Below are 15,105 nucleotides of genomic sequence, written 5' to 3' on the forward strand. Positions count from 1 at the left end.
TCCATTAGGTTCATAATGTTGACTAAAATTAAAATGACCAAGTCCACACCGACCAACTGGGTCCAGATCCAACACAAAAATTCTATGTTTTTCTTTAGTTTTATTTAGTTACTTGAATAGTAAAGACAAGATAAAAACAGAAACAGCTGGGTAGAAACATTTTTATAGACAGATATTAAAAAGTTTACAGTCAGAACATTAAATCTGCAGTAGTTTGAGTCTGTATGACAGACACTTTATACACAAACTAATTTTCCACCAGAATCTCTTCTTTTACAGAACTTTAAGTTTCTGTAATTTTCTTTGTAACAAACACATTTTAAAAAAAAATCCATGTTGAAAAAATGAATCAATTTACATAATCTACACGTTGATAAACTGTTTTTAAGTGTTTGTGGGAAGGCTGGTGCAGGAATGAGGCTTCCTCCTTTTGTTTGACTGAAATCTGCCGTTGCCATGGTGATGACATAATCCACTGGATTATGGGCTCTAGGTCTGATGAGCCATCTGAGAGATTTTCTGCAGCATTTCCTCCGACTGCAGCTGCTCCAGAGTCAGCAGAGACAGACCCAGCTGGTCCTCCTGCAAAGACGTTTTAAAATCGTTCAGCTTCAGTTGGTCAGAAATTTATAAAACTAATCAAACGATTTCTGATTTACCTTAATGCATTTGAAACTTTTTTTATTTGCTTATTATCCATTCCAGTGCCAAAAAAAGAAAAACTACTGTTGTTGTCAACTACTGACTTTAAAAGATGTTTGGGCAGAAACATCAACGCAACTAGTTGGTCAGTTATTGTGCTGCTGCTGCATATCAAATAATTGGAACATGAGGAAAAAATGTATGAATTTTCTCATTTATTTCAGAGCTAAATATTTTTATCATCTATTTGTTGTAATTTTGGCTCACAGAAAATAAAAATACAAAATTCAGAGCCTTGGGGAATTTAAAATATTACATAACACCAATAATAAAAGAATATTTTAAAAGCCAAAACTTCTCAAACTCATAAATGTCCACACTTTTTCCTTCCATTTAACTTTCTGATAACATACTTGGATACAGCACTCTTAGCAATCAGCTTCTGAGCTGCATCTAGCTATATTTTCAAATTTACTGATATTTTTGTGGAACAAACCACGGAGAAATGAGAAAAAAAAAAAAAAACATTTCAGATGTCAACTTTTTTTTAGCATTTAAAAGTTTCACAATAAATGAGAAACAATAAACAGCACAATCAATGTTAAGGTTTGACACCGTGATTTCGTGAAAACGTTTTCACAATATTCTAATTTTGTGGAAGCAGTATTCCTGTGGGTCGAGGTTACCTGTCTGAACGGCTGAGCCATCTGACGCAGGAAGTGCTTGGACAGCTGGACGGCTTCGTCCACGGTGAGGTTCAGGCTGCCGTCGTTGATGTGCTCCTGAATCCAGCGAGGAAGTTTCCCACGTTTGTCTGATCGAGCGTATCTCTGCGAACAAAAAGCTCAAATTACTCCCATAAACAACTGATACAAGTTATTACTAATGAGTTTGTCTAAAACGGCCATTTTCTTAAAAACCTGAGTTTTTTCTTGAATCAAGATGGCCGACCATCGTTCTATAACATGTTGGGCTAATTATTTCAAAATATGCTGACACAAAATGTTAACATTATTTTGTGTCTGATGTATTAAAAACTGACTGAATAAACAGAAATTATTAAACTTAGACATTTATAAAATAGAACAAAATGGGAACCTATTAAGTTGCTGAATAGAAAAATAAAAGATGAAAAACCTAAAATATGTAAAATACTTAATTCCATACGAACGGAGAGATGTTCATACGAGGTACTTTCTGTTTTTGCTCTTGATGGAAAATTAAAACATTATTAACTCACAAAAATCTCAAAATCAGCTGTTTATTGGCGTTATCTCCTCTTCTTCTCTGTCCTCCCTTTGGATCAGATCGGTAATCATTAAATCAGAAATTGGTGCTGCTCCATCAAGCAGCTGGGCTGAATTAACAGCATTAACTATGATAACTTTAATAAGCTTGTCAAGTGTTTATATTTCTAAACAGAACCACATAAAGAGCATTTGTTTAATTCCTGGATCAACGGATCAATTGTGAGCAATGGCGCCCTCTGCTGGACATTGATAAAACTACCACACTAAAAAGATTGAAAGGACTCCATAAATTAATCTATCGGAACTCATTTTAATCTAATAAACCATTAACCGTAACTCGATTAATTCTTTGCGCACCGCAAACATTTTCTCTGCATGTTTACAGTTTCGCCGCTCACCTTGTCGGCAAAGATCATGAGGCCGTAGTCCGTCTTGCCTCTGATGGCTCTGCCGACGCACTGAGCGGCGTGACGCATGGCGTCGAACGTCAGGAAGTCGTTCTCTCTGATCTGAAACTGATCCCGCAGATACTCCAGCCGAGCCTGACGGAGAAAAACACGCAACAGGAAACGTCAGCAGGAGGAAACAGTTGATGCCCATCAGTCTGGGAAGGAAGATTTTCTTTATATCAATAAAGACACAGCATAAATATAGATACATGTATGAAATAAATCATTTTGGAAAACTAATGCATAAAAAATTATTGTTAGTTTTGCACTTAATGTTTGAATCCTAAACAAATATGACTTTTTAACATCTTGAAAAACTATTCAGTTGCATTTTCCTGTTTATAATCTTGACCTTAATGTACAGTATGTTATTCTGAATTTCGTTTGTTTTCAACTGTTTAGATTCTGCGAGACAATAAATTATATTTATGTTCTGATTCTGAATCTATTCAGTTTATCTGTCAAAAAAAAAAATTGCTGATTTGAAGTTTAGCTTCTCTTTTAAGATTGAACGATTCTCACCTTCAGGATGCGGCTCTGAGTGTAAACGTACGGGACTCCAAACATGATAACCGCTCTGCCGAAATGGTGAACTGAACAAACAAGAAAAACAAAAATAAAAGCACAATTATTTGTCTGTTGAATCCGTTTCATCGGATGGATCTGAATTATTTACCGAAGTCTATTCCTTCAGAAACCTTCCCTCGGGCCACAGAGAGGAGGATGGCTCCTCGGCCGTTCTCACACGCCTAACGAGAAACAAAGTAAGAAAAATAAATCACATCTTAGCTGTTTTAAACACTAAAACTGATTAAATAAATTCCCAGGATTCCTCTGACCTCCTGGTACTTTTCCAGAGCCATGCTGGTTTCCGCCGCGTCCTGCGTTTCGATGAAGATCAGCTTGTTTTTCTGGATGTTCTCCAGGATCCCCTGCAAACAGAAACCCGGAGTCGATTCCTTTAGCGGAGTCGTCTGGCTGCCTGAAAGCAGCAGCGCGTCGCCGACACCGACCTGTTCGTACCAAGACGCCACGATGTTCTCCATGTAGATGTAGCTGGTGAAAAAGGCAACGATCCCGTCTGGAACGACCGCCGACATCTCCAGGAGGAGGTTGCCATAGTTACGGATCACGGCTGCAAAACGACAACAGATCAGGTGAGAAAGATCAGGGCTGCTCAAAGGGCGGCCCGGGGGCCGTTTGCAGCCCTGGGAACGGTTCTGTGTGGCCTTTGTTCACAATTCAAGAGCAGCACAGATTTATTTTTCCAGACTGCTGATGGTGAAACACTTAAAATAAGTTGAATCAATCAATCAATCAGTCAAATTTTATTTGTATAGCACGTTTCAGCAGCAAGGCATTTCAAAGTGCTTTACATCAAATCAAAAACACAACATTAAGTCAGATTCCATCAATAAATTTGTAATTGATTACGTTTCAAATACAATCTAAACAAGTGGGTTCTTAGTTGAGATTTAAAGGAAGTCAGTGTTTCTGCTGTTTTACAGTTTTCTGGAAGTTTGTTCCAGATTTGTGGTGCATAGATGCTGAATGCTGCTTCTCCTCGTTTGGTTGAAGTGAAATTTTTACTGATCAGAGAAAAAAGAGAAAGAAAATAAATCTAAATTGGGAAGAAGAAGTTTGTTCCAAACAGAAAAACATTTTGAGACTAAAAAATGTTTTTCAGGTTATAAAAGTGAAGCAGATAATTTTCAAAACAAATCACACAGAATATTTCCAGTTCTCATGGCCCCCGAGTTGAAACAGAAAGAGAAATCTGAAACCCATAAAACAAACATCCTTTTTTTGATTCAAAACATTTTTTTCAGTTTTAAGTACATTTATGTATTTTTAAATTTCAGAGCCTTTTACTCAGTTTCAAAATATTTCTGTTCCAAATTTTTTTTTCCCCCAATTTCAAATCATTTTTTGTCTAGTTTTACTTTCAGTTTAAAATTCAGTATTCGGTTTTAAATCTTTCTTGAGTTTAAATCTTTCATTTCAGTTTTAAATAATTTTTTTCAGTTACAAATCTTTTTTTCTTTATGACCCAATTTAACTCCACATATGCAGAGAATTCAGAATAAACTCAGGCAACACCCAAATTATTCATCTTGCAGTAAACAAATTTTTTGCTTTCATATTAATTTGATAGCATTAAATTAGGCTAAATAAGAAAGTTTTAAAAAATACAACCAAAAAAAGGAACACATCATGTTCTCGCAGCCTAGACTGCATTTAAAATGATTTACAGAAACTTTCTGTATAGAAATTAGGCAAATAGATTTCACTAATATATTGTCTATTTAGTTTGTTTTTACAACAGAATTGTTTTTACATTTCTCAAAGGAAAAGAGAAGTTTGTTTTTTTTTGCCCAGGACTATTTCTACTTCACTGTTTTGGCCCCAGTTCCAAACATTTGGACAGCTACTTGCTAAAAACAAAATAAAATAGAATATATAGAAGCTCACCGAAATCCTCTCTCGTCTCGAACTTTGAACTCAGAGCCACCTGGTCATTTCCTCGGCCGACAATCTGTGCAAAAACAAAACAACAACATCAGGAGATTAAAGACAAAATGGCCACCGAGCGTGAACGACGTGTTGCGCACCAGAGGACAGAGGCAGGTTCGTGCCAGCGTCATAGTGAAGGACGCCATGGTAACGGGTCGAAAGTCGAGGATGCGGGGGTAGATGTCCAACGGAGAGAGAGTCTGACGAGGGAACAGAGGAAGAAATACAGTTTAATTACTCAGAAGTCTTTAAATACAGCTTTAATTTAAAAAACTTAAAACAACTCTCAATGTTTAGATTTGAAATTGTTTACTTGAAAATGATTCATACAGCAAAATTCAAGAACTTTAACAAAATCTTTGAGATAAAAACAATACAAATGAACTAAAAAAGGACAGTTTCAATTCACTAATATGTGATATAATTTAATACAGTTATTAATAATAATGTCCTGCTATGGTATTCTACCACAACTAAAATATAACAAACTTTTATGTTTTCAATGTAATGATTGATCCATTGCATTGAAACAATCCAATCAAATCATGTTCAGGTAAATGAGCTTCCTGCTCAAATTAAATGCTAAAACCATGAAACACAAAGAAAGTTACAAAAAGTCTAAAAACAATCTCACAAAGTTTTCTGGCATTTAGCAAATAGAAATAATTTTGGTAATTCTAACCGACCAAAAACAGGGAAAGTTTATTCTGGTTTAAGGGGGCACGTATGCTAAACTCATACGTTGCCAATATGTTGCACATTTTTGTATTTCTATTTGGTTCTCTACAGCTTTGAAAAACAAAAACAAAAACACTAAAACAAATAAGTTAAAGAATACGGTTTTTTGGAAGGGCACTGCGCCGTTACCTAGCAACCCCAGCTAAGCCCAGCAGAGTCACCAGGCAACGTTACCCCCGTTACCTAGCAACCACTGGCCGGCTAAGCAACTTTGACCAAAACCATGAAAACTTTAGTCTGATTTAACTTCAGATAATGATTAACTAAATGTGTCTGTCTTTTTATTAAGTGTGTGAAAATATCCAGTTTCTGCTGAATTACGAAGTTAGATTTTGATCAAGAACTAGATTGAACTTTATTACAAAACTTGGCAGTTTAAATATCAACCTACTTCAGGGGTTTATACAGAAATCAAGCACTTTCCAAACCTTGAAATCACCTGATTGAAATTCAAGCACCCGTAGGAACCTGGAATGGAATAAACAAGTTTGGGGAGGAAAAAGAGAGACGCACCCCTGAGGTGATGATGACCGACTGGAACCTCTGAAAAACAGGTTTGATGGCTATAGACGGGTCCATGCAGCTGGGAAACGGAGAAAAGCAGAGATCCAAAATATTAATTAACTTATGACAATCGATTAATGGTTTATTAAATTCTAATTAGCAGCACCCAGTGATGCTTCCTGTTAATTCTTACCCACCTAAAATGCAGCACAGGGTTGGCGATGGTTGGAGTTCTGTCCTCAAAAGGTTCGATGATGATGGTAAAACCTTTACAAGGAGAAATCTCTTAAAACTAAACATTTGTGCAACAAGTTTACTGGAGGAGTAAGAGCTTTGGTCAGGAGCGTTTCAGTACCTTGGCTGTAGGTGCTGACAAGAGTTGCAAAGTTGGAGATGAGCGTAACGGCCGAAAAATCTGCGATGTCTGCGATCTCCAGAGTTCGCAGCAACGACTGCAGCCTCTCCGCACAGAACCTGCAGACACACAGAGGAGCAGAAGAAGAAAACCACGTTAAATATACAAATATATGTCCGTTATCTGACGCCTCCTCAGCTGAGCTGGTGGGTAAATATTACAACCAACCAGAGGTGAATGTTTTGTACTGAAGTAAACAAATCACTACTTTGATATATTTACAAGTTATTTTTAAAAATATACTCGAGTAAAAGGGTTTTACTGTTTAATCCCATTTAACTTGTAAAAATGATGTCATCATGTGGACAAAATACACAATTATTTGCAAGTTCGGCAACTCAGAGGAATAAAACATTTTAAAATGATTAAAAATAAATATTATAAGATATCATCTTTCCAAATATCGATATTCTAGAAAAACTCCGAAATTTTGAGATTATCACAGTTTTTTCTAGAAAATTCCTGAGATTAATCAAAATATTTTTTTTGAGTTTCTTCTAGTTCATTTCCTCTTTTTTCTAAAAACTTGCTTAATAATTTCAAAAAGAAAATTGAGGTTTTTTTCTAGCAAATTTTCACCATTTCAAACTCAAATTTTTGGTTTTTCTAGCTAATTTCTCAGTATAATCTCAAAATGTACATTTTTTTTTCTAGCAAATTTTAAACTTTTGAAATTCAGAAAATTCCTGAGATTAATCTCAACATTTCTGAGAATTTCGAGAGAAATGTACTTTTACTTAATCTATGATGACTCTAATGCATCGTTGTAATTGGTGACATTTATTGATCCTCTTGTGGAAAAAATAGAATAAATAGAAAAAAAATAATATTTCTGATATTCTTTTTTTTTTTTTTTTAAAAACATCATTACTTTAAATTTATCAAGATGAAAAATCACCAATATCAACGATGTTGATCCGTTTAACTGGAAAGATGTTACAACAGATGTTCATTTCTATCTTGTTGCCGTCTGTTTTTGTCTCCGTGTTAATGATGCCTCGTAGGACTGTGTGGAGTTTAAATGTAAATGTCATCGGCTGGCATCAAAATATCCCAATATTGGTAAATATCGGCCATCAATATCAGCCCTAATTTTTATATCAGTGGAATTGAAGCATTTCTATTAAACTCTAGAGGAGTGACAAGATGAAGCAATGTTTACATTTATTCTTAGCTGTTTAATATTTCTGCAGTTAGTAAGTTTATTTTTTCAGGGTTTATCATCAACACTAAACTCTCCTGTGTGGAGAAACCAGGCTGACCTGAGAGGTTTTCTGTCGATGCAGACTTTGTCGAAGATGTCTTTTAAGAACTGCGGGGCGCTCTCCTGGACGACGTGCTGCACCCGCAGCCGGGCCTTCAGGTACTCCAGGAAACGCCGCAGGAAGCCGACAAAGTGTTCGGCCGTACGGATCGAACCGGGAACGGCCTCTGACGGAGAGGAAGAGAGGAAAACAAGCAGTTAGCTTTAAATAAAACAATCTGATCACCGCAAAGCAGAAAACTGGAAACATAAAAGTAACAGGAGTTCCTCTGAGTTTGTTGTAAAGACTTTCAGGAAGATAAAAACCAGAATTTGAAAATAAACTGGTCTAATGAGTAGGACATCAAGTTTTAATTTATATTTTTAATGCATTGCAATGTTATTGTTTCTACATGCAAACAGATTTATCCGTTCTTTTATTAGTTCATTATTTAACTATGTATTTGTTTGCAGTGGATTTTCATGGTATTTGAAAGTTGGATGTACAAAAGACCACAGTAAAAATGTCCACTGTAAGTTTATAATATAATTTACAAACCACATAAAAAAACAGATGAATTTTAAGAACACAAGCATAAAAAATGTGTAAAGTCTGGAAAAATATGATTAAAAAACTTGTATGAGAATAAAGTTGTACGGTATAACTTTATTCTTTTATTATTAGAACTTATTGCGACTATTTCTGTATTCTTTATTTTTGTATTATAGTGACTATTCTCATAATATTTGACTTTATTCTCACAATTTTACAACTTTGTTCTCACATTATTATGACTTTAATCTGGCATTTTTCCAACTTTTTTCTAGTAATATTCCAACTTTACTTCAACTCCATTATCGGTTACAGAAACGTTCAACTCGGAAGGCGTCCTTCTTTCCCCATGTGAGGAGGAAGTAAAAGGAGGATTCCCACATTTTTAGTTGTAATACAAAAAGTTTTTAAAAATGTGTCTGCATTAAAACGAGCACTGCTGCGAATGTCAAAAGAGCAGCGAGAGAAAAGATAAAGAACGGTGGATTGACGGACCTTGCAGAACCTCGTCAGGTAGAACCGGGTTTGCCAGGTAGACGTCCGTTTCCCTGGCAACGTTGGCTTCCTTCAGCCCCTCCACCAATCGTCTGTACTCCTCCCTCAGCTTGGCAGCATCCGTCTCCTTTATCCTGCAAAGAAACAAAAAACGTTTTTGCTTTGGTAACTACTGGACAGCTGGGAGAAGCTAATTAGCATCTCTAAGCTAAAATAGTTCCTGAACTACGACCCAGCATCCCAGTGGAGACAATTTTATTCAGATTTTTAAGTGCAGAACAAAGATTTTTTACATTTACTAAGGTGCAATGTTGTCGACCATAAACATATTGTTTACAACAAGCAGCTTTCAGCTTCTATGTACCACAAATCTAGAACAAACTTCCAGAAAACGTCCTTTAAATCTAGGCCATTATGGCTGCTTTTGAACCATAATAAATGGAATATTAATCAATATCTTTGATAATTATTGATGATTTTGATGATGGCACTTGACAAAATGTAATGTTTGTTATTGGTTTCTCAAATGTGTAAAAGGTAATAACTTTTTATTCTTGTGTTTTTATGAAGTAAATAAATTTTAGCTGCCTTGTTGATAAATGTGCTACACAAAACTTAACAGAGTGAACAAAAAACTACAAAGTCAAATATTTTCAGGAGCAAAGAGTAAATACAAAAAATATCCAATAAATAAATCAATAAAGTCAAATTAAATATAAAAAATGAATAAACATATACATAAAGAAAGATAAGTAATATAAATATGTATACATACATACTAAATGAATAAAAATAAAAGTACACAGTTAAATACACACACTGAAATAAAGATTAAAAAAATTAAATGCACACTAATATAATAAATAAAATGATTAAAATATAGTAAAAATTTAAAAATAAAAGTGGGTTTATGGGATATTTGAGGAATAACTCTCGTCAGAAAGTGGAATTTACTTTTATATTTTCTATTTATTTCTTTTATTTTGCTTAAAGATGCGCCAATCCAACACCCAGAGTCTAGAATCTGCCATATTTCTCTCCATCGGCAGGTCAGTCTTTTTCTAAACTTTGAAAACATGAAACTACTTACTTGAGTATCGTGTTTTGCAGCGTGTCCACGTTGTTCTGGCAGCGGTCCAGCATCCGCCGAGTTATATTCACACTCATGGAGTCGATGCACACGTTGTCTGAGGAACAAGAAGAAATTCAGACGACTCCATCGTTAGCACTTTAATCGCTTAACGTCATTATCTCCCTACCGATGTTATGGGCCTCATCAAACACCACCACTGACTTCTTGGCCAGCTCCTTGGACACCAGGTCGGCTATCTTTGGGTCCAGCAGGTAGTGGTAGCTGTACACAACGATGTTGGCATGAAGAATCTGAAAACACACACAACCAGCACAGTTGAAGCCTCTCGTGTCAACGGTCCAATCAGAAGCGTTTCTGGCACCAACTAGAGGTCAGAAGATGAACTACATCCGGAAGATGAGATGCAAACTGAGACGACAGAATCAAAAACTCCAAAATATTTATAATCTGAGGTAATCTGGAAGATGAAATAAAAATATTTACCAGCACATTTGATGTCTTATACAACAGATATTTCAGAATAAATGACATCTGACCAAAATTCAAAAGGTTACATGTAATTTTGGGTTTGAAGCTTTTTTGCGACTAAGGAATGAAACAATATTCACATTAATTAATGACGTGCATCATTTGGATACAACTGTAGAAACTTTTATCAGATGGATGTATTTTTTACACAACAAAGAATAAAATTATTACTTTAAATTTTTAATTAAATAACAAATAAATATTTAAATGTAAAAAGAATGCTGTGTTTTCTTACAGTGGAACAGGAAATTGAGGCATTATCGAGGATCTTTTGATCAGTTGTTACCGACGTCTTGGTCTCATGAAGTCAGAAGGTGAACAGCATGATGAGGAGTACAGTTTAAATACCAAATCTGATTGATTTATTGGCTTATTCACAAATCAAACACCTGTTTAAAGTTCCATGTCGGAAAACAGCAATTGCTGCAAAAAGTACTGGAGCTCTGAACGTTTAAAGTTTTATCACAGAAATAACAGCATAAAAAATAATCTACATGTTAAGATTTAAAAACTTGTGCCTGGAGTGGCTAATTTGCATCGAAGCTAAACTTGTGGGTTTAATCCTCTTTTGTATAATTTTATAAGAAATCAGCCATTGGGGGGTTAAAAGGTCATTGCAGTTGTAAATCTTGAATTGTTGAAATCATTAAAATTCTAAATTTTCATAATAAATTGTGCACGAGTCAAGAGTCTCCTGATGCCAAGAGGGGGAGTTTGAAGATAGAAGTCACAGAAGAACTCAATTTAAATTCGACTTCTGTGCAAAATTTGTAGCAAGACTTAAAAAGCTTTTTAAGCTTGTAGCTTTTTAAGATATTAATTCTTAAAAAGCTATTTAGTTTTTTAAGAATTAAACAACTAAATAGCTTTTTAATTTAGTTTCTTAAGAATTTAGTTTCTAAATTCTTAAGAAACTAAAGAATTAATAGATTTTGTTGTCATGTTTGAGCCATTCAAGCGCGTTTGTTAGCATACCGCGTAGCGAGCCAGATAGTACGGACACCAGCCTTTCCTCCTGCCAAAGTCCTTCAGGTCGTCCAGGTTGTAGATGCCGGCAGGAAGAGGAACCTGTCGTCCAACCGCGTCAAATTCCTGCAACAACGAGTAATTATGTCAAAGAAACGGAGAAATGGAGACTCCTCAGAGGTTACAGCTCCAACCCTACTAAGTATTTTTGGTCTAGTTTCTTGTGCAAATATCTCAGCACAATTGAATTAAGTGTGCTGGTAAGTGTGAATTAATTTTCTTGCTGAAATGAAACTTTTCAACAAGAATTAGGAGCTTGTTTTGAGTCAATAATTTCTTAATATTGATGAAAAAATTGCTACTTCTACTGGTACTTATAACAAGTACAACATGGAAAACTGTCTTGTTATAAATTAAACAATCTGCCAGCTGAACTAAAACTTTTTCATCAAAGTTTTAATAATGTAATGAATTAATATAATTCAATATTAGGGAATTATTGACCTAAAACAAACAGCAAGTTTAGTTTTGTCTTATTTCAAGTGTATAAACATATTTGCCTTAGAAACTAGACAAAAATACTTGGTAAAATTTGGTATTTTTGCAGTGTAGGACTTTTTTTTTGTTTTTTGGTGGAAATTTACTCCTCCCCATTATATATTTTCATTTCATCTATAATGACTAATGTTTTCTTTCTGCTCATTAATTGCATCCAAACTGAGAATTCCTACATTTTCCATCTATAAACGCACCAGAGGTGGATTTAGTGAAATTCATTTAGCATCAGATGAATATCAGACATTATGTTTGAAGATAATCTTCCAATTCATTCATTTGGTTCAAAATTATTAAATGTATTAAAGAACCTGCAGCTCATTTTTATTTTCTGTGTTTAATTTCTTAGACTAAATGAAGAAATTGGTCAACAACCAATAAAACCTGATGCAAAAACTGATGTTACAGTAAAAATGTAAGTTGCTTCGTTACTTTTCTAGCTTAATGTAAAAATTTGAGATGAAATCATCTGCTGCTGTGAGTTCAGCCGTTTTCTTACCTCATAGAAGCGACAGACAGGCATGTTGGGGTTGCTGTGGCGCTGAGCGCGGATGTAGGACGCCGTCAGACTGTGGCACTTCCCGTCCACTTCCTTCCCAAAACGCAGAGAGCTGACCTACACGAAGAAAAAACAAAAACTCTTTCATTATCACTATTAAAGCTCCAACGATTAATCAGATGAATCAGTTATTAGAAACAATTGGCAACTAATGTAGTAAATGATTAGTCAACTAGAGAATACAGACTTAAAATAGGCCATTTGCTGATAGAACTACTAAAATTTTCAGTGACGTGCGGTGAGGTTCATAGCTGGTGAGGCACTGACGTCATCAGAATCAGATTTGCAAATAGATGCATAGATTGACAGCAGTTTACAGGTTATGTTTCACTTCTGCATCCTTACACATACAAACTGTAGCTCACAAAACACACATATTATCTCCTGCTTCGACTGAAAGTCCACTTGAGAAAACTTTTTTAGTGTTGTAATGTAGTCATCCATGTCGAAAGTCGGGATAAGCGAGAGGAAAAAAATCTCTATCTCTATTATAATCTATCGCTGCACTTGACTTGCTTCCCGAATCGTTTAGCCTAGCTCGCTGTCACTTACTCGGCAGTTGAGGAGTGAACAAGACGAACGTCTGGGATCTTGAGCGCCCCCTGCCATGAGGCAAGAGAACTGCCTGCCTCACCTCGAACCTGTTCTCTGCCGTTTATAATCGCTCATTACACGAAACACGTTACACAAACACAGTTGGTGACAAAAAGCACTGTACATTATATACATAAGCTAAATTATTGGAAATAAATTCACATATTAAATTTGTTTAAACCATTTTATTGACGCCTACAGCAACATGCTCTCTCCGCTTAGCAGCCAGCGCAGAGCCAGGGGTTGCGCAATCCAAGGTGAGGCAGAGCTCGCTGCTGCCTCACCGGCATCGCTTCCAAGCATTTGAATGGGAAAATAAGAAAATTCAGCGATTTTGAACAAATAAAAATCGAAATTGGTGAAGCTACATGAAAAATAAATATTTTTTAGTACAAACCACCGGATGAATATAACAATTTAAATTACTTTATGATTATGTATTTTCTTTCTTTCCATGATGGCTGGTGAGGCACTGCCTCACCTGCCTCCCCTGACCGCACGTCACTGAAAATTTTATTGTAGAAAAATATAAACATTTTGCATTTAATATTAAAAAATGTCTGTAAATGTGTTCTATCCAGAACTCAGCAAGTGACAGTTTTAACTCTATCTGGTTCAAATTATGTAAAAAAAAAAATATATATATATATATATATATATATATATATATATATATATATATATATATATATACATATATATATATATAAATATGAATATATATATGTATATATATATATATATATATATATAAATCTCCTTTTAAGCACCTTTTTCATCCAGTTATTATTAATTGTTTAATCAAAAAGATAATCACCAGATCAGGCCTACACTGTGCTGATGTTCAAGCCTGTCCTGCAGAAAACGTCCCACATGTTGATTTAGAAGGATTTTTTAGCTGCAGATATAAGTCTGGCTACAAATGATCTAACATTTACTAAAGGAATTATATGTTATTGCATTTTAGGCAATTAAATGTTCATTTTCATATTTAAAAATGTTATTGAATTGGTAGTTTATTTACATCTTTTATTTCGAATAGCGTATAAAAAAAGGCTTTTAATTTAATGTGGCAATTAATTCAATCAACTAGAATAATCATAAGTTGCATCCCTAATCATTACTTTTATAATTATCATTTCTTAGCGGTCCAGCAGTTCGTACCTCTGGGTGGATGCAGAGGTTCTTCCTGGAGGACAGAGACAGAGCCAGGAAGTTGTTCACTTCTCCCGTTTCTTTGGCATAAAACTCCATCAGCTTCCTGAGTTCCTCCACAACCTCAACACACAGAAGCAGAAAGTTTTAAATCATCTTCCTATAAGTCTAGCACTTGTTGCTTCTCTGTAGAAGGGTTTATTACAAAGGAAAATATGCTTATTGCAATTTAATCTGATCCTGACTTACTTTCTCAATTTCAGGAACTGTTCTGGAGCAGTAAATCAACTTGGTCACGTCCAGCGGAAACGCCTGAGAAACACAACAGGCTGTGATGAGGCGATCAGAACCGAGTCGTGACGTTCAGAAGCTCCAAACGTTGGAGATGAAACTCACCCTCTGGTAGGCGACGATGAGAGACAGCAGAGAGATGGTCTTCCCTGTTCCTGACGGCATCTCCAGGACTCCATGACCCTGAACACACACAGGATCAGTTCATACGCTGCAAAAACACTAAATCTTACCAAGTAATTCTAATTCCTAGTTCAAATATCTTAGTACACTTGAAATACTAACTTGCAAGTAACTTTTCAGCCAGAAATATATCAGCTTGTTTTCAGTAAATAATTCCTTAATATGAATTAAAAAGTTCTAGTTCCTGTGGCTGATTATCACACTTTTACCAAGATATTTTTCTCCATAAGTGAAATGATTTACCAATGGAACTAGAATATTTTTAATCAATATTAAGGAATTAGTGACTTTCAACACCTGTACATCCATATTTCCACTGGAACTAGATTAAAAAAAAAAAATGCCTGGTGTTTTCTGCAAAAATACAAAATCCCACCA

General features: G+C 35.2%; 1 protein-coding gene across 1 annotated transcript; it reads right to left on the reverse strand.

The window, feature by feature from the left end:
- Nucleotides 1–121: 121 nt before the first annotated feature.
- Nucleotides 122–14,809, reverse strand: ercc2 (excision repair cross-complementation group 2). Its single transcript, XM_044119735.1, has 21 exons — nucleotides 14,650–14,809; nucleotides 14,503–14,565; nucleotides 14,263–14,376; nucleotides 12,445–12,561; nucleotides 11,400–11,516; nucleotides 10,063–10,186; nucleotides 9,894–9,990; nucleotides 8,804–8,937; nucleotides 7,775–7,943; nucleotides 6,453–6,571; nucleotides 6,295–6,364; nucleotides 6,107–6,176; nucleotides 4,954–5,055; nucleotides 4,814–4,877; nucleotides 3,355–3,476; nucleotides 3,181–3,273; nucleotides 3,018–3,090; nucleotides 2,864–2,934; nucleotides 2,291–2,434; nucleotides 1,329–1,472; nucleotides 122–582 (listed from the first exon to the last, which is right to left on the reverse strand). Exons 1-21 carry the CDS (start codon nucleotides 14,707–14,709, stop codon nucleotides 490–492), a joined length of 2,160 nt encoding a protein of 719 aa, XP_043975670.1. The 5' UTR covers nucleotides 14,710–14,809; the 3' UTR covers nucleotides 122–489.
- Nucleotides 14,810–15,105: the final 296 nt, after the last annotated feature.

Source organism: Gambusia affinis, linkage group LG06, assembly GCF_019740435.1.
Source record: "Gambusia affinis linkage group LG06, SWU_Gaff_1.0, whole genome shotgun sequence".
NCBI lineage: Eukaryota > Metazoa > Chordata > Actinopteri > Cyprinodontiformes > Poeciliidae > Gambusia > Gambusia affinis.